The sequence below is a fragment of the Jatropha curcas genome, chromosome 9 (assembly GCF_041381405.1).
Source record: "Jatropha curcas cultivar XTBG-Jc1 chromosome 9, XTBG_Jcur_1.0, whole genome shotgun sequence".
Lineage (NCBI taxonomy): Eukaryota > Viridiplantae > Streptophyta > Magnoliopsida > Malpighiales > Euphorbiaceae > Jatropha > Jatropha curcas.
Genome location: NC_143159.1, coordinates 4757546 through 4777456, shown reverse-complemented (window position 1 = coordinate 4777456; position 19911 = coordinate 4757546). Strand labels below are relative to the sequence as shown.

General features: G+C 33.2%; 2 protein-coding genes across 2 annotated transcripts; one reads left to right on the top strand and one right to left on the bottom strand.

Moving 5' to 3' along the window:
* Positions 1 to 408: 408 nt before the first annotated feature.
* Positions 409 to 10845, top strand: LOC105630688 (pesticidal crystal cry8Ba protein). Its single transcript, XM_012212581.4, has 23 exons — positions 409 to 744; positions 836 to 895; positions 1019 to 1645; positions 2927 to 3177; positions 3323 to 3394; positions 3500 to 3634; positions 3762 to 3880; positions 3955 to 4266; positions 4549 to 4636; positions 4722 to 4827; positions 4908 to 5018; positions 5592 to 5755; positions 6026 to 6146; positions 6372 to 6596; positions 6683 to 6873; positions 7068 to 7235; positions 7321 to 7426; positions 7811 to 7948; positions 8767 to 8928; positions 9008 to 9208; positions 9466 to 9660; positions 9746 to 9817; positions 10216 to 10845. Exons 2-23 carry the CDS (start codon positions 848 to 850, stop codon positions 10366 to 10368), a joined length of 3765 nt encoding a protein of 1254 aa, XP_012067971.1. The 5' UTR covers positions 409 to 744; positions 836 to 847; the 3' UTR covers positions 10369 to 10845.
* Positions 10846 to 11938: 1093 nt separating this feature from the next.
* On the bottom strand, positions 11939 to 14927 carry LOC105630689 (uncharacterized). The gene is made up of 6 exons (XM_012212582.4): positions 14298 to 14927; positions 13575 to 13665; positions 13247 to 13407; positions 12654 to 12681; positions 12411 to 12519; positions 11939 to 12167 (listed from the first exon to the last, which is right to left on the bottom strand). The coding sequence occupies exons 1-6, from the start codon at positions 14574 to 14576 to the stop codon at positions 12086 to 12088; spliced, it is 750 nt and encodes a 249-aa protein (XP_012067972.1). The 5' UTR covers positions 14577 to 14927; the 3' UTR covers positions 11939 to 12085.
* Between the last annotated feature and the right edge of the window lie 4984 nt (positions 14928 to 19911).

Below are 19911 nucleotides of genomic sequence, written 5' to 3'. Positions count from 1 at the left end.
TTCCCTTACTTTAATGCCTAATTAAAAAAATTGTTAAATAGAAATTTAATCATTAATGCATCTATTAAAGGTGGTAACATTGAAATTATAAAAAACAATCCTAAGCTTCCTTTTAATATATATATATATATATATATATATATATATATATATATATATATATATTTAAAGATTTTAACTTTATTAACTGAATAAAATTAGAGGTAATTAATTTAATTTATTATTTAAATTTAAATTCTATTTGATAAAAAATAAATTAGAATCATTAAAATAAAATATAATTTTTTTTAATAATATACGAAATAATCACAAATTTAATACAATCCTAATTAGAAAGTTATAGTCTCATTTTAATCAGGAATTACACTGCATATCACCATTATATGTGCAGGTTTATCAATTTTGAACATTCATCCCTGACTCTGATTTGTTATTAATTTATGCACTCATTTTAATTTTGAAAAACGAAAAAACAAAAAACCTCAATTTTGCAAAGACAAAGCGTTGCGTCTCCTGCAGTCCTTCAGAGCTGAGCGGGTGAGCAGCCTAAACTGAACCAGCAAAGAAGCTTTTGAGGGAAGCAAACCTTTTTGCCCCTTTCTCAAATCTCACACCACGTTCAACTTCTCTAAGTTGATCTCCTCTCTTTCTCTCACATTTAGAACATACGCTGATTCTCTCTTCTTGTATCACCCTCATCCAGCTCTTTTAGCTTTGAATGAAAACCTGTGATTGGATTCTTATGTGAGTTTACTTTGTTTTCCACTATATTTTACCCTTCGTTTTTTGTATTATAAGGCTGATTTTTGTTTCTTCCTCTCTCCGTATATGTTAGGTGAAGCAGAGAATGTTCACGGAAGGACTCGACTCTAATGCCCTTCGCTGGGTTCGTGAGGTTGTTGTTACTGTTAATGCTAATTATATTCATAATTTTCAATTATTAACTTTCTAATTTTGCATTGCTTTCATTTAATAGCAGTTCAATTTTACTGACATTGCTCGGTTTGCTATTTTTCAGAACCAGAAGGAAACTCCTCTTTCGCATTCGAGTTTAAGGCCTAAAATAGATCCGATTGCTAACTATAGAAATGGCGGCCGCGGATTTGGCTTGCCTCCGCCGTCTAAATTCAGAAGCGGACACTTGCCGTCCACTGCAATTCCGGTGTCCCGTACAATACCTGGCGATGTCGACGATAGTCGGTCTGCTTCCGACAATGACATAACTACTGAGTCAGATGAAGATGATGTTTATGGAGGACGGTATTCTCTTGATTCCTCTCCTCAACATGAAAGAATCCCTAGTTCTGGTGTTAATAGGCAAAGATATGGAAATGCTACACAAAGAGGAACGCGTTATGTCAGTGATTACTCCGATGTTAGTTCGTCTATGGAGACGGTTGCGGCGGGGAGAGGCGGAAGTGTGGTGGAGAGGTTTGTTAGAGGAAATAGCAGGTATCCGGTTGAAAGGAATGTTTATACCGAGGATGATGAGGAGGAATCAGATTCCGCTGGTAGTTCTGAGTTTTCTACTACTCAAGCTGGGAGTGTTAGTAGTGCTTTGCCTAGGAGTAGAATTCGTGTTTCTGAAGGATATGCTTCGAGTGTGGTGTCTTCTCAGGCTAACGTTGAAACCATTGGTCCAAGGGTTTGTTTTTTCTTATCTTTTCTTTTTTTTTTTTCTTTTTTTTTCTTTTTTTTTTTTGAGACAAAAGGTTTGTTTTAGTTTATGTAAATTATCTTCAATTTGGAATTTGAAATGCTTGCTGATATATTCGCTAAACTGCCTGCGCCTTCACTACAAGTCCTTAACGTTTCACCTTCAGGATCAGGTATTTTGCAAATTTGAAAGTCTCGATTTCTAGATATGTCTGACTAAGGACGTAAGAATGTAGTAATTTTAATAATCATCAGTAAACACAGGTCTCATAGAAGAAAAAAGGAAGAGTAATTGTTTCATATTCATGTAATATGATGTAAAAATAAAGGGGAACTTTTCTTGCTGGAACTGGAAGCACGGAAATTTTCTGCTACTAGCAATTTCAACTTTATTGGATGAAACAGTTCTTTTTTCATCAGGAATCTTATTTTACAGTCAAATTTCCTCGATTCTGTGATTTTGGAACTTATGGCTTACTGACTACATAAATGTCTACCTGTTCATTTCCACAGAATGAGCTACTGAGTTTCTAGTTTAAAATGTTTCCTCAACTGAGCCAATAATCTGGAATAATGCTTGTTTTTCCTTTTGGACAATGCTTATTCTATCTCAACTATCAAGTCACTATTGATACAAATATGATTATTATGCATAAAATCACTAGCATTGTAGTGAACTCGTTAATGCATTTGGGAAAAAGGTGGATAGGTAACAACCGGCTTGAAATAGTAAACTGACTTGGGTATAATCTCACACGATTATATTAATATTTTCTCTCCATTTGCTTGTTGCTTATGGTATTTGATAATCTCAAAAAGTGTAATTGTGTTTGCAGAGTGTTTGGAGAGAATTGTTACATTAAAGAAGAGTAAGGAAAAGAGAACATTGATAATTGTCCCTCAGTCTTTTCTCTTTTGGTATATTTATACAGGGAGAAATAAGCAACTGCTTAAAGATTATGATAGATGGGGTAGTGGAGAAAATCTCTTCACTATCCTATATTACTAACCGTATTACCAGATACTTGAGGGATTTAGGAGATATCTTAGGGATTCAGTATTTTAAAATATTTTAATAAATATATTTTAATGTTATCAGTGTTCTATGTAGAGCAAACTTTGCCTTGATAATTGTATATGGGAAATGTTAATTTAATTTGTTACTATGTAAGGCAAAGAATAAGGAGTGAAAACCATTTGTATTTTCCTTGTTTAGGATTTCTTATTCTTCAGTTTTGCAATTTTTCTCACTGATTTGTTTGTCATACAGGATTTGCATTCCAGAAACCTGCAGAATGAGAAACTTTCTTATGATGATGATGTTCCCAGTGCACCTCCATTTTGTGGTTCTGGTCAGGAAATTAAAGAAACGGGTGAACTGGCATCTGGAGTTCATAAAACCACAGGCATCACAGATTCTTCTGACTTCTCTACCATTAACGAGACAAGCAAAACGAAACCTACTTCTGTAGGTGAACCAAAGGATAACTCTGGAAACAAGAATCCTGATCAGTTTTTAAGGTTCGCAAAATTTTGTTAAGTGACCCTTTTGGGCAGAAACTTTGTGCACATTCTTAGTTTGAAAGACATGTTGTCAGCATTTCATGAAAGTGGATATCCGAGATTTTTTATGTATTGGAACCAATATCCTGTTCTTTTTTAACAGAACAACTGCTGGTGTGGAAGCTGCTATTCCTTCTGGCTCAAACCCAGCTCGGCTTCCAACCTTTCATGCAAGGTGTGCATGTTCAACATTACAATTGTGGATGAAATTATACCCAAGAACCTTATTCCTGCTACTCTGTTCTTTAATGTACTGATTTCTTTTTGTAAATAAAATCAGTGCATTGGGGCCTTGGCATGCTGTGATTGCATATGATGGATGTGTGCGGCTTTGTCTTCATGCTTGGGCACGGGGATGCATGGAAGCTCCTATGTTCTTGGAAAATGAATGTGCTTTATTACGGGAGGCATTCGGGTGACATTTTATTTTCTTTTCCTCCTTCTTTTGAAGGATTGTCAATTAAGTTCTATAGGCATTACGCTAAAATGTTCTAATTTTCAGTTTTTCACTAACTCCAGTTTCCATTTCTCTTGAACTACAGTGTACAGACTGTCCTGTTGCAATCAGAAGAGGAACTACTGGCAAAGCGCTCGTCTGAGCTTGTTAGTGAGGGTACTGCTGTGAAACCTAAGAAAATCATTGGGAAGATGAAAGTGCAAGGTGTTTATCTCAGCTTTGACATAACTATTCAAGTATTTGCAACGACTTATTCTAATATCTCATCGATTTTGCAGTGCGAAGAGTGAAGACAGTTCTTGACCCTCCTACTGGCTGTAGCATGTCATCTCTGACACTTAGGGCACCAAAGCTAAAACTCGAATCTGTCCGATATCGTTTCTCCAAGTTGCAGTCAACACTTTCTACTGCCTGGCAAGCTTTTCGAAAAATCCGCGTTGCACATTGCTTACCTGCAAATGGTTCTTTTTCCCGTCAAAGCTTGGCATATGTGCACGCCAGTACTCAGTATCTAAAACAGGTGTCTGGACTCCTTAAAATTGGTGTGACAAGTCTACGTAACAGTTCATCATCATATGAAGTTGTTCAAGGTATGCAAATCCTGACAAGAATGTTATTTATCTTAACCGAAAAATAGATAAATAAAGATTAGCCTTCATATGTTACTGTCGGTACATCCTAATCTCATTAAACTGTCCAATACAATCTCCAAGGGTAAATATCCTCTGATCTACTTGCTTAGATATTGATGGGTAAATTTTAGGTAGCTTCATTCCTTTGCTGGCTTAAACATCTGAAGCTGTTTATAGCTTATCATTGGCCCACGCTATGCATACCTTCTTGACCTCTTTTTCTGTTTCAAATGTCATCAGAAACATTCTCGTGTTTGTTAAGACTGAAAAGTTCAGCAGAAGAAGATAGCATCCGGATGCAGCCTGGATCTGGTGAAACCCATCTGTTGTATGTGCAAATTATCCGATGCTCTCAGTTTTAGTTATTTGTTTTTCTTAAAATCTACTCGAGAAAGGTATTGACAACTCTACAGCTTTCCAGATAGTCTAGGGGATGATTTAATCGTTGAAGTCCAAGATTCTAAGGGGAATTATTATGGCCGTGTCCTTGCTCAAGTTGCAACTATTGCTGAAGATCCGGTAATACTTTCTAAGCCTTGATAAAGTTACTTGGCGATGTTAATTGTTACTTGGCTTTGACTTATACCTATTGGAGGCAGGTTGATAAGCTGCGTTGGTGGTCTATTTATAGAGAACCAGAACATGAGCTTGTGGGCAAACTACAACTCTACATTAATTACTCTACGAGTTCAGATGACAGTAATCTCAAGGTTAGCTGCTATTGTTATATTTACTACATTGTCAAAGTCATCTCCTGTTTGTGTCACGATTCAACCACATTTGGGGTTGTTTTGCAGTTGATCATTAAACAGAATTTGATCACAACTTAGATGGCCATGATATGATGAATTATGGATGAAATGTGCTGTTTAAAAAGAGGAGTATATCTGCAAAGGCTTTAGATTGATTTTACAATTAATGATTGTGGAAGCAAAATTAGCTAATTGGAATTTAGAGATATTATTAAGAGTGTTAACTAATTTACTACTCATCAAATCTGAATCATATTTTTCATTTTCCAATTATGGAAACAAACTATCTGTTTTATCCTTTCAGTGGCTATATATTTGATGTTAAAGATGAAAAGTGCTATAAATGACATGTTGATTGTAGTTTTAGGTGGGTTTTGAAATTAGAGTTCTTTCTGGCTCCACTTGTGAAAGAGACAAGGTACTCCTCAGGATAGTTGCATGCAAGATGTCCAGTGTTTGTATGGAATTTAATTCTTATCATGGATTCATGTCAAGTAACATATGACACTGATTATTGTTTCTTTATCCTAGTGTGGCTCTGTAGCTGAGACGGTTGCATATGACCTTGTTCTAGAAGTTGCTATGAAGATTCAACAATTTCAGCAAAGGAATTTATTGCTTTATGGGTCATGGAAATGGCTCCTTACTGAATTTGCATCATATTATGGAGTTTCAGATGCCTATACCAAGTTGAGGTAACAAGGACTTGTTGTGCTTGACCATTCATGATTAATGTTTGTCAACTAAATTCAATTATTTATGGACTAGATTCATTAAGTTGTGCACTTTCTGTATCAATATTGCCTGTCTGATGTTTCTTCCATGAGAATTTAAAAAAAGAATGAAATAAGGAAGAAGGAAAAAACAAATATTAGGAGTAAGATGAAAGCAAATATGTAGTTTCTGCCAATTTCTGTTCTTTGGTTCTTGTTGCAATTGTGGTTTCTAATATGTAACGGTGACAGGTACCTTTCCTATATAATGGATGTAGCTACACCCACGGCTGACTGCCTGACCTTGGTGCATGATTTGTTAATGCCTGTGATTATGAAGGGCCATAACAAGAGTATGTTGAGTCATCAGGAGGTAAACTTTAGGATTTTCAGATTGCACAAGTTATGCACAATATTTTCTTCTCCATCCTCATATGATTACCACCGTTCTTTTGGTTGTTCAATCATTGATTATATTTTGTTTCTCTCATAATTTAGCCATTCTCATGTTATTTTCTTGCGATTTATTTTGTTGTTGCCTGCTTGCTGCTCATTACTCTCTAAATTCTACATGCATAATTGCTGGATATTTCACTAGAACCGGCTTTTGGGAGAAATCAAGGATCAGATTGAACAGATTCTAGCTCTAGTGTTTGAGAACTACAAGTCTCTTGATGAATCAGCATTATCTGGTATTTTGGATGTTTTCAAGCCTGCAACTGGACTTGCAGCACCTGCACTAGAACCTGCAGTGAAGCTATATACCCTTCTTCATGACATATTGTCTCCTGAGGCACAAACAAATCTCACCCATTATTTCCAGGTACAAGAATTTTGAAGTTCTCACTATAAAAACCTTGTTTCAAGTCTTTCCATTTTTTTGTATCACTTAAAGAGCATCTCCTCCAGGCTGCTGCCAGGAAAAGGTCACGAAGGCACTTGACAGAGACAGATGAATTTGTTACTAGCAACAATGAAGCTACTTTGATGGACTCGGTTGCAATGTCCACAGCTTACCAGAAGATGACTTCCCTTTGTTTGAACATTAAAAATGAAATTAGTACTGATATTGAAATCCACAATCAACATATACTTCCCAGGTATGGAGAACATACAGAATGGATCTTTTGATTTTTGAATTTGAAGATTTTTTACGTCATTTCGTTTGTCCTTCCTGATGTTATATTTACAAAGTAATTAAACTGCATAGCCAAATATGATTAATTGACTGGTAGTTCCAGTGATTTGATGCCAGACTTGTGGGATTCTGATTTTCATATATTTTATCATGCAGCTTTATAGACCTTCCAAATTTATCTTCATCCATATACAGCACAGAGCTTTGCAATAGATTGCGGGCTTTCCTACTTGCATGCCCTCCAACTGGTCCTTCACCTCATGTAGCGGAACTCGTTATTGCAACAGCTGATTTTCAGAGGGACCTTGCCAGCTGGAACATTAGGTAGCTCCAGGCAATAGAAATCATATTTGTTGCTTTACATTGTTTCATCTCTCTTTACATTATCTGGTTCTTTTATCTTTCTCAGTCATGTGAAAGGAGGAGTTGATGCAAAAGAGTTATTCCATTTGTATATCATGCTATGGATTCAAGACAAGCGCCTTTCTTTGCTAGAGTCATGTAAACTAGACAAGGTACATTTGTCAAGCAATAGCATATTTTTATTGTTCAGTCCTCTTGCATCTGTTCTAAACTCTGAGAAGAGCTTGCAGTTTATAATCCAGCGACATGACATTTGGAATGATTCTCTTGCCTTAAGCTTGATCTCTATGTTTTTTGCTTCACATTTGAATATGTACATCCCAATTTTTATTATAAAAACAATAAATGTCAAATAACTTTATGGTTAGATTCAATTACCTTCTCTTTCTTCCATCGTCGCATGATGGTTATAAGTTGCAAATTTTTTTTTTTATCTTTTATTAATTTTTCAAGATGTCAGTTCAATGACTATATTCAAGGTATGTTTGAGGGAATGATTTTCCTTGGAAAATTGTCTAAAACTTGTTTAATTGCAGGTAAAATGGTCAGGAGTCAGGACGCAACATTCTACTACTCCCTTTATCGATGAGATGTATGACCGTCTTAGAGAGACTCTAGACAACTATGAAGTCATCACTTGCCGATGGCCAGAGTACATTTTTGTCCTAGAAAATGTATGCCTATATGACTTACACTGAATTTAATTTTCTTATTTATACTTTGTTATGTCTATGTTACACCATTATAAAAGTGGCTGAAGAACTTAAACATTTTGCACAATTAATATTAGAACTTTGTAAAACAGTAAAAGTAATTCTTAGGTGTCATAGCATATAAAGTTCTTAATGTCAACTCAAAATTTTCTTTTTAATTAGGTTGAGATTCTTCTTAGTTGGTTTGTTTCCTCCAGCCCCCCTCCACTCTTTTTCCTTAAAAGAAAAATTATGCACTGTGACGTGTAAACACTGCCTGAAAAAAAGTGTGTCAGTATTTGTAAATTGATGCTTGCCTGTAATGTTGGTTTGTGTTTGCTGTTTATGCATCCTTGAGCCTTCTTTTACCCTATTGTTAGTCTCGTGGTTGGTGACTGACCAACAAAATTTGTTGGCTTTCTGAGATGGGATCAAGGGTTCCAACTGTAGTTAATTGTTCCCTTGTCCAACTACAGTAATAGGTAACTAGAATAATGGTTACTATTACAAACTTCAACTTTTGCTGTCCCCTGGAGCAAATGTATAAATAATCGCTCCCTTTTCTGTGGAGGTGAAAAGGAATTGACTATATGTGAAAGAAAGTTAAGAAAGTGGTTATAAGAAGGTTGTAAATCAGTATATATTGTCCCATGATGGAGGCTTGATTTGTCCTTTTGCAAGTGAACCCCTTTTCTTTCCATGGATCCACTTGATAACATGATGCTTTCCTTTTTCTTTTCTTGATGACAATAAACTTGTACTTATTGAACATGTTTGTATTGCTCTGCCTCATCAAAAAGGCTATTGCTGATGTTGAGAAGGCAATAGTGGAGGCTTTGGACAAACAATATGCTGATGTGCTAGCACCATTGAAGGAGAATTTGGCGCCCAAGAAATTTGGCTTCAAGTATGTGATGAAGCTTACACAAAGATCTGTATGTTCATATACAGTTCCTGACGAGGTGAGCTGTGACTTCTTGACTGTTAAGATTCCTTTAACAATTCTATATTTTTGTGAATTTACATTTTGGTTTCTTGCAGCTTGGAATTATGTTGAATTCCATGAAGAGGATGCTTGATGTCTTGCGTCCCAAGATAGAATCTCAGTTCAAGTCATGGGGTTCTTGCATACCTGATGGTGGAAATGCAGTTCCTGGAGAGCGTCTTAGCGAAGTGACTGTAATGCTGAGAGCGAAGTTTAGAAGTTATCTACAAGCTGTTGTAGAAAAACTAGCAGAAAATGTGAGTATCATTTTAAAAATGATAGAGAGTTCTTTTAATGTGTCATCATTTATGTTTATTGCTTAAGTCTCATAAATAAGTAAATCAAGGCAAAATATGCTCAACTGGAAATATGCATAAACTTATTATTACATTTATAATTGCAGTTATGCATTATTGTGCAGCAATCTAGATTGTATTCTTTTTTCTGTTGGTGGAGAATTTAGATTATGTACTGATTTGATGTGTCACTCATTTGCTTTTTCTGTTTCCTGCAGACAAAGTTGCAGAATACTACAAAATTGAAAAAGATTCTCCAGGAAGCAAAGGAATCCGTGGTAGAATCTGATATAAGAGGTAGAATGCAGCCACTAAAAGACCAGCTGACAAATACAATCAATCACCTCCAGTCTATTTTTGAAACACATGTATTCGTTGCAATCTGTCGAGGCTATTGGGACCGCATGGGGCAGGTGAGCATTATGGGAATAGATCGACTGAAAAAATTGTCATGATGGAGTCATCTGAACCTAAGTTCTTTCTTTGTTTCTGTGACAGGATGTTCTTAGTTTCTTGGAGAACAGAAAAGAAAATAGGTCCTGGTATAAAGGATCGCGAATAGCAGTATCTGTAAGTACTGCTTGTGCAATTTTACTAGTTCAAATTATCTAGTATAGATTGAGATACTGATTTCAATTAAATATAAACTGACAATTAAGAGCTAAAATGTGGCAATGCATTTTGGGGCCACCATATCCAACTTTTTATGGCATTAGATTTTCCATAATAATCCTTTATGTTCTTCCATTGATGGTGATACCTTTTTGCCCAAAATGATCCAAGTCGTGTGAATTATGATGTGATCTTGGAGAAACTGAAATGGAAAATATAAAGCTTAAAAGAAACTTTTCCAACTGAATTTATGTATATTGCTCTTAAACTGATTGTTTAAGAGGGTGAACTACTCAAAACGCATTGGTTGTTAATGATGGTATATGCTTGTGGTTGACCTTTCTGTGAATTTACAGGTCCTGGATGATACCTTTGCCTCACAGATGCAGCAGCTGCTTGGGAATGCACTACAAGATAAAGATCTTGAGCCACCAAGATCGATCATGGAAGTCCGTTCAATGCTATGCAAGGACACTCCCAATCACAAGGACAATGGCTACTACTATTGAAACCGCTTCCGTTTGTAGATATGAGAACTACGAGGATTTGTGATTACGTGAAGCAGAAACTTGGTAAGTCAGCGATGATATAAGTTAATCTCATTGGCCTCTTGCAAATTATGGCCATCAGTTCTACCAATGCATTCAAAACTGCAGGTGCAACCAATTTTGTCAAGGGAGCAAGTGTCTCAGTTGCTCGTCATTTTTACCAGTCTGCCATTCTCCAATAAGTATTTCATTTTTATTTCTTTTTCATTTTTGGGTATAGATATATAGAGCACTGAGATAGTCTAATTTCACCTACATATGTAATATGCTATATAGATAGATATAAGCTTCTTTGCCTTTCTTTTTCACTCTGCATCAGACTATAGTGCAAATACTATCCCTTTCAAATCCGGTGTAAATATACGATACAAAAATTTCTGATTTGCCCAACCATTAACCTATAAATTTGTCAATTAGTCTTTGTTGGCATTCAAGCGATGAACCTTTGTGCTGACGAGAAATAATACAAATATATAGGGATATTAAGATTTCGTTTATTTTTAGAAAACTTCTTGTATTTTGAAAATATTTTAGTTTTGTTATTTGGTTGCAATATTAAAAAATTAGTTTAAAAATATTAAATTTATAATTTCTCAAACAAAATTATAGAACTATAAGAATTTTATATTTGAAAAATTTATTGTTAAATATGATAAAAATATATAAAAATGACAATGGTTCGCAGTGGTTACAGTGACTGATAATGAATGGTGATTATTCCTAATTGATGAAATAAATGTGTGAATATAAGATTATAACAAATTTGTAAATATCTGGAAAATATTTTCCTTTTAAAATTAGAAAATTATTTTGTTTTTAAATGATTTAATTATTTCTTTAACTTTGACTAGAACAAAAAATATTTTGGACTGATTTTTCTAAATATCCAAAACATCCAACAATCCAAAAAATATTTTCCAAGGAAGCTAAATTATTACAAAATTTGTATCCTAAAACCTGATACAAGTATAGCGAACAATTTGAGAAAGTGTAGCGATTTTAATTGAGAGTCTAACGAGTGTTCAGCAATTCTCAACTCAGTAAGTGCTCTATTGCGTAGCAGCGACCTGAGCGCTAATAATTTCCAGTTGCCAACGAAGAATAGAGCAAGGCCCAAAGTTTTCGAGATAAACGAGTTGCTCACGGCGCTAAAGCTAAAAATGGCTGGGAAGAGTTTTAAAAGTATCCTGGAATAAAATACAATTAAATTAGAGCATGAAGTTATCTTTGAACGCCAATGTGGAGGTTTCTTCAGTTGCTTGTCATGTCAAGCAAGCTTCCTTTAGGAGAAGCCTAACTTTCTATCATCAAATAGAATAATAAAAAACGAAGTGAATTTCAAACGAGTTTCCGCGTAGAAATACCAAAGATGCCTTTATTTAACAAGTAATACCTAAGCCAATTTCTAAACCCCAACGTTACGCATGCTTACAATCGAGGCAACATGATTGTCTCAAGACACAACTTTCGTCAAGAGACTTTAACCCCGTCGGGAGATTTTCCAATGAATTTGAATTGCACTCGTAAACACTTGAAAAATATTTACAATATTAAATTAAATTCAAGTAATCAATCAATTCAACACATGAAAAGAATGAGATACAACAGGAGGAGCACTCTGCCGCGTTTGCAGCACAGGCACAAATACAACAGTGAATCCGAATACCAGACAGGCACATCAGAGAAGCTTTGATATTACATGACAAGAAGTCCAGAACGCTTTAGTGGCAGCCCTAAGAATTACTGGATTTTGGTAAATCCTGTTATGTAAGAAAAAAACAGAGATCAGGAAGCATATTATTTCTACCAAAAAAAATTGAATGCTATATTCCTCTTTTCATAGATAATAGAAAACAAGAGGAAAGAGAAATGGAGTAAATGCTAATAGAAGTTTTACACAGAAACATCAAACTATGGGACAACTATAGCCAAGACAAAATGACAGGACAGAGTAAGGAAGAAAGAACCGCTGCATTAAATGGGAAACAAATCGAATAGCCTACCCGATTGCAGTTGCTCCCCAAGATGCTACATTGTAGATGACTTTGCTTCCATCCCATGCTTTCCGAAGCTTCCCTTTCTTCTTTTTTACAGAGAATGTTTTGCTAAGGGCTAAAAGAAAATTAACAGAGTGTCAGAGCTCTATCAAACAAATTGGTCATAATGAATCTTATTTGAACTGATGCACAAAATGAAATGCAACACAGAACTAAAGAATAATTGGAAAATATTTTGTTCAAACTGACCATCCTGAAGTTGGTTAGGGGTCAAGTCCTGAAAAAAAAAAAAAAGAAGCACTATTAGATGCTTTGCATGTAGAATGTCGCTATTCAGTTTCATTTCACTAGCATAATGATACATAGAACTTGCAATAGCTTCAAAAACATCAGCAATGTCCAAAAGATAGCTCATGCTAAATGACATAAGAAAATAAAGATACAAAATCAATACCTAATCATCAACAATAGAAAATGGTTATCAATCTAAAAGCCAGATGGGTAATTTTATAGTTTCTGTGCTACCATATGATATATGTGATGCTCTGTCCTCATTTATGTACTTGTGCAAATGCATGAGATACATTCATGTTTCTTCAAATGTACTGACTTAAGGAGGCATACCCCAAACTATATCTCAGTGAACATAAGCACAAAAATGTCTATGCATACTTGGAATTAACAAAACTTGAGAATTTGTTTGGCATCCGTATCAAGTAACAGATGCAGAAGTTCCCAGAAAAAGGTTGTATAGTTAAAAAACAGAAGTATACTTAATAATAAACTTTATCATAACCCTAATAACTGATGAAAAAAGTATAAGGACAAGAAACTTTCTACACCTTAGTCTGTTTAAGGGACAACAAATACGCTGCCATGAAGCAAGCAATGCCGTCTACTATGTCCTCTTGCCGAACAAGAACATAATCTTCTTGATCAGAATCAACAGTTTCATCTCCCCAAAGATCATGTTTACTGACCATGGCCCAAGAACTACTTTCTTCTGCTACCATAGAAGAAGTCTATTAGCATCTAGGTTTCTATATCCAAGGAGCAAAATCTTAAAGTTAAAGTTTAAGATGTGAATGAAAAGTCCAAGCAACCTATTAAGCAGCAAGTCAAAAGGATCATTTGCATAAGATATTATCAACATCATCTACAGATGCATACCAGTAATAGTTTGTGGAACTGACATTTGAGCGGACTCTAGCTTTTCGAGAAAGTCAGGGCATTCAACTCTAGATTTGAGAAGGTCACACAACTGCATCAGGAAAGCAGACATGTGGGAATGCATAAGTTACAGTGCGTAAAAGTTTTAGGAAAATTAGTTACATCTTATGAGCCATCACGAAAACGTTACATGACAGTTGACCTTGCCATCTGAATCTTCAACAGTTTTGTAGTTTATATCAGACATGAATTGGTAATGACACAAAGCAGAAAAACAAACGAGTAATAAAGTGTTTGAGCAGCCAGCCTAAAAGCTCTAGCCAGGAGGAGGTGGATCAATAATATTAACAATAGTAATTAATAATAATACAAAGGAAAGAGTAATAAGAAAATAGTAACAGTACTAAAAGAAAAAACTTTGTATAACACTTAAAAGGGTAAAATCAATTAAACTTTACAAATGGATACCAGCCAATAAAGACAAGTTCTTAAAGATGGTCTTCATGTTAAACAAGTAATCACTCCAAAACTTTGCACGGCAAGACAAAGCCATGACATTTTGATCAACAAAAAAGCAAGACAAAATTTCCAAGAAGATTTTAAACATATATCAAATACCCTATTGCTAATAAACTAAGCAAGAAGCACAAAAGAAAGAAATTTGATACTCGAACCTAAACTACAATTAAACAAAATCAGGCCCCAAAAACAATTCAACCATACCTCCTCAGCTTCTCGATCACCAGCCGACAATCTAGTAGTCTCTCCGCCTGGCTCTTCCTCATCCTCCAAAGCTAGCTTCCCTCCACGGTTAGAGTCATTACCATCGTCAACATCATCAGTGTTACTAAGCAATTCGAGAGCTCTCTGGCACTGCTCGAGCACGTCTTGCAAGGTCTTCCTCTTAACCCGAACCCGATCCTTCTCTTCTGCTTCCATCTTCCTCTCCAAATCCAAGGATGACGATACCAGATTCGAAGATCTGGAGACCTCGATTTCCATGCCTGAAATTAGAGAATCGAGTCTGATTATGATATTCTCTTTTTTTTTTTTTTCTCTCTTTTAGGTTTTTCTTTTTTGGTTGTAAGAACCCTAAAAGTTAAATTGCTGGTCCATAGGTTTTGGTTTGTTTGGGGATCCTAGAAATCGTTTGGTAGCAGAGGAAGAATTATTGGAATTCGACATTCAGTTTCCTTGTTGTATTCGTTGTCTGCAGCAGAAAGACGACTTTTTTCTTTTTCTTTTTTCTTTTTCTTTTTTTCTTCAGCTATGTTTTTAGGTTATTACTTATTGTTTAGGTATAAGTAAGTTAGGCCCCTTAGTTCCGTGAATTGGCGTTTGCACGGAAATGGCCCTTCTGATTGGTTTATCTTCTGCTTTTGGTTCTTCATTATTTATTACTTATACTTCATGGTCAGGAATTGTGTGAGTTCATTCTGCATTTCCGCTCTTGGTGCGCTGATATTTATATAATTTGAATAATTATTATTGTTATTTTAAAAAGCTTTTGATTTATAATTTTAAAATTAATAATAAAAATAATAAAACTAATTTTATAATAATAATTTTTAAAGGTCGAAAAAAATTACGTTAAACACTTTAATATTTTGATTAATATTTAGTGTTTCGCAAATATTAATTTTTTTTTTTTATAATCATATTCATTATCTTTTCTTATTGAATTTAATTAATTAAACAAATGCTTTTATCAAATATTTTTAATAGCTAACATTTAACCGTTACTATAATAGTAACAGTTAATATTGTCAAATACGCTCTTTATCTTTTATTTTTTATATATTTATTTTTATTGAATCAAAATCTAAAAGTTTTACTATGAGTAATTTTTTTTCGTAAACTCAAAAACTATAATTGGAAAAAAAAAATCAAACATTAGAACACTTAGCTTGAATATCAACAAACCCATCTATAGTGAAATATTATATATTTTGTAGCAAATTTGATTTACTCATTGCTTTTACGAATTACGGCCTCCTTTTCTGAAAATCCATTGAACATAAAAGATCCCTCTCAAAAATTTATTATAAATATATGCACATAAATAAATAAATTTTATGAAAATTTTCACTAAACTATGAAAAACTAATGAAAACAACAAATCCAATATTACAATTCAATCAAAAAGAAACTAAAAGAAGCAATCAAAAAATAAACAAAAATGAAAATTGACATCCGTACTCAATGGATTAGCGTTGACCGAGACAAGTTTGTTTAGAAATTGTCGATAAATATAATAAATTCTTTAACGTTTAATTTTTAAAGTATCAAAATGATTCACATGAGAGGCGTTCGCTAAAATAGTTAGATCTAATTCCTCTGAAATTAATGCACTTCAACGCCAAAAGTGTAGTGAGTAAAAAAATAAAAATCTAATACAATTAAATCGGTTATAATGATGTATTTAAACAAATAGAGATTCTCAAAAACTTCTTCAGTATTTTTTATCTATTAAAAAATAAATAAAATCTTATATTGAGTAAATAAATATAAACTAATATGAAATCATATTACCAATCAGAATCAAAAGCAAACAATGAAATAATTGCCATGTATCAATTGAAAACATCAAACAATTGTAAAAGATATACTTAAAAAAAAAAAAGAGATTCACTTATAGGTCAAGAGTCCATTTTTAGATTAACATTTGGTTGTTTGTCCATGGACCCTTCCATCTTTAATTCTTCAATTCTTAAAAGTGGCTAATGTTGGATTTTGAAAGTTATATATATATATATATATATATGATCATCACATATTATTAGAATGAAAAGATAATGATTCATACGACAAAGAATGATAGCATACTCCCCATTGAATTGATCAAAAGGAGAGTTAGGTTCTAAGGATTACAAACAAAGTCTAGGGTGCGTAATATCATATAAATCATGGTTTAGCCACCATATCAAATTTGACGGAGATTGAGATAAGAAATGAGCTCCTATGATAAAATTCCTAACATACTTAGAAAGGTAGTCAACACTATAATTAGCCTTCCTATAGACATGACTAATAATACAATTTCAATTATCTCTGATAATATTATTTATAGCCAGAAAAAGCTGTTGGACACCTCCACTTGAAGCCATCTTGCCTTGTATAACTTGAACTACTGCTTCACTATCACATTCCACCTTGATATGGGAGATTCCCATTAGTTTGGCGATCTTAAGTCCTTCGAGGATAGCCCATAACTCTGCATTGGGTACAGAGTATATCCCAATGGAAATTACGAAGCCGTTAATCCATTGTCTTGAGCTGTCCCTAATACGGCTCCTTCCATACGCCATTTGCTTTCCCAATGAACCATCTGTGTTCAATTTGAAGAAGGGATCAATAGGGGGTGACCCTGAAATCTATTTCAAACTTTTACTTGAGTACTTATCATCCCTCCATGTAACAGATCAGCTGCATTATAGTTTTCTTTAGCAAAGAAAATGATCTCTTTCACTAAAGTGTTCAGGCGAATATGTTGTTGCTGAAAAAGCCATACATTCCTCCTATTCCAAATTTTCCAGCATGAAATGCCGAAAATGATTGGCCATGGAACCCCCAACTCACGCATCTTTTGGCTTTTAAGGTTCATGATAAATCATGCTTTTTTTATATATATATTTACACAAAGCATCATCCATGTTCGTGTCTGTTTTAATTGTTTACAAGTCTGATTAATCATCGCTTGTCTTTAAAGGCAAAAGAGGGACATCGAAATATACTTTATTTTTATACTTGCACAAGTTACTCAGACCTGTGTCTGTTTTAATGGTCGACAAACCTGACTAATGTCCGCTCGCCCTCAGAGGCAAAAGGATTGTGTTAACATATAATACTAAAATATATTACAATAATAAAACTAGACTCCTAAATAAATTTTAACTAACATATAACATAGGATTTGTAATCCTTATCTTAATACAATTATCCTTACTGTATAAGCTAGTTTGGAAGAAATTTATGTTGAAGAGGATCGAATTCATAACTTAAATTTTGATGATTAAACCTGTAAATGCTCTTTGTCACTAAACTATTCCATCTGAGTTTCATTCAATAAAACTTTACAAACAATAACACTAAATCAAAATATGATAAATCATGCATGATTGCTCGAGTGTAGAGCTTTAATTAAAAGAAGACAATCAAATTATAGGATAACTGATGAGAGTTGCAATGACTTTACGCAATGCATTGACCAAAATGATCTTGCAAGATTTTGAAAAAATATGATTAAATTTATTTATTTAATTTTTCTAATAAAATTATAATATACAATACAACTCTTTAGAAATAAATATGATTAATTCAAACAACTCAAATATTTATTTTATTATACAAAATAAAGCGAAAATTTCAAAAAAAATTTAAACAAAAAGAATATAAAATGTAGGGAGTGCAAAGTCAATGTTCCTTTATATAATTATATAGATTTATAGAATATAATTATATAGATATAGAAAGATATATAGATAGATCGTTACGTATCAATTATAAAATTGTTTGTATGTACCTTTAAAATATTAATTATAGAAAAAACATATTGATTATACCCAGGGGCGGAATCAGTTGAAAAATTAATATTAAGTCCAAAAAAAAATTGAAAAAAAAAAAATTGACTCCATTATTACATTAAAATTATATTTTGGCCCCCTAAATCTTTGGACCGGGTCCACCACTGATTATAACATTATTTTGCTTTCACAGGCATTACCGACTAAACATGTAAAATTCAGATTTAATTTTATACGTTAGCCTTTTGTATGGGACACTAGAATATTTATCCCGTCTTGAATTTACGTAAAAAGACAATCCAATAAGTGCTCAAAACACATGTTCCATGTCCAACACACGACAAAACATTTCTGGTTGTACATTAATTGTACCCTATAGTTATTATTTATTAATTTTCAGTGTGCAGAAATCTTTAATTTTCAATTTTGTTATTGTGAGCGATTATATGTAAAAAAAAAAAAAAAAAAAAATTTGTATTCTACTTAATTTTCAAATGGTCAAATTTGATTTTGTTTTTCTTTTTACCATTGAGGATGAAAGACTCAATTGATATGTACCCATTAGGTAAAATCTTCAAGTACTGATACAGTGTTATTAATTATTAGGTAAAATATTATTACTATTTTATTATTATTTTTTTAGAAATATCATCCTTACACTTAAAAATTTATTATTAATTTAAATGGTGCATGAATGGTTCCATAAACGGTTGTAATAAAGTGTTTCTTAATTAACAAACCGCTAGTTAAGGTAAAAAGATCGTTTGTTCCTCAATTAGGGCAAAACTATTTTGCATTTACAAATTGTGGCATTATTGATGTTGGCGTCTTGTTCTCTACGTGGCTTTGTCAAAGTCCAGTCGCGGCCATCACTAATGACCATTAACAGTTGTTTGTGAGTGCAGCAAATCAACGCCACCAATTATTCATTTTCTTTGACATCCTGGATGAGAAAGAGACCCGCAATTCAGAAATGTTTATAACAATCAATAAAGGTTTGTTTGTATCACCTCATATTCTAATCATCTCAGTAGCATTTCAGTTTTTATCAATTTGATGAATTTATAAAAAAACTATATATATTATGGAGCAATCCGTTTAAAATATTTTGAACTTTGCATGTTATAACGATTGCATTCTAAAATCAATTTCATCGCATATATTTCAGTTTCAAACTCACGTTATAATTGCATCTTAATAAATGAATAAAAAAATAAATTGATGGGATACAAGAATTAAATAAATGATATTTAAATATTAAATATGGTAAATATCATTTATACTGTATATATTTAAAAAGTGTAATAAAAAAATTTTGGGTTAAATATCATTTATTCCATTTTTTTTTATCTACCAATAAATAAAAGAAAAAAATAAATGATTTTTTTAATTAGCATTTGAAATATTTGATGAAAATATTTATGCAAAAACTAACAGTCTTATTTGTTAAAATAATCTCATGAAAATAAAATTAAAATTAAACCATTTTCATAATTGCAAATTAAAATTTTAAAACAAATTTATTTGTCAATGCATTGTTGTCTAATTGGTCTTCTCGATTTAATACGAAAAACGAAAGATTTACTAATCCAGAAAAATTTTTATAAAATAGATTTACTATTTGGCTCCATTTTTTTTTACAAAGAAAGTCACTGAGTGAAATTGAGTTGATCTATTTTTCATATGGTATTTTACTGAATATTTATAGTGAGACATTAGAGCACTAATGTCTCTGCACATGTGGCCATATGAATGGTATTATTATTTTTATTGATTCAAAAAGGCAATTGGAAGAAAGAAAAAAGAAAAAAGAA

Excerpts from the sequence above, each read along its gene's own strand:
- LOC105630688 (XM_012212581.4), top strand. The coding sequence starts at position 848 with ATGTTCACGGAAGGACTCGACTCTAATGCCCTTCGCTGGGTTCGTGAG. Across the intron at positions 4,267-4,548 it reads ATCATATGAAGTTGTTCAAG|AAACATTCTCGTGTTTGTTA; the intron begins GTATGCAAATCC and ends AAATGTCATCAG. Across the intron at positions 7,949-8,766 it reads ACATTTTTGTCCTAGAAAAT|GCTATTGCTGATGTTGAGAA; the intron begins GTATGCCTATAT and ends CTCATCAAAAAG.
- LOC105630689 (XM_012212582.4), bottom strand. The coding sequence starts at position 14,576 with ATGGAAATCGAGGTCTCCAGATCTTCGAATCTGGTATCGTCATCCTTG. Across the intron at positions 13,408-13,574 it reads AGTTCCACAAACTATTACTG|AAGAAAGTAGTTCTTGGGCC; the intron begins GTATGCATCTGT and ends CTATGGTAGCAG. Across the intron at positions 12,682-13,246 it reads TGTCCCTTAAACAGACTAAG|GACTTGACCCCTAACCAACT; the intron begins GTGTAGAAAGTT and ends TTTTTTTTTCAG.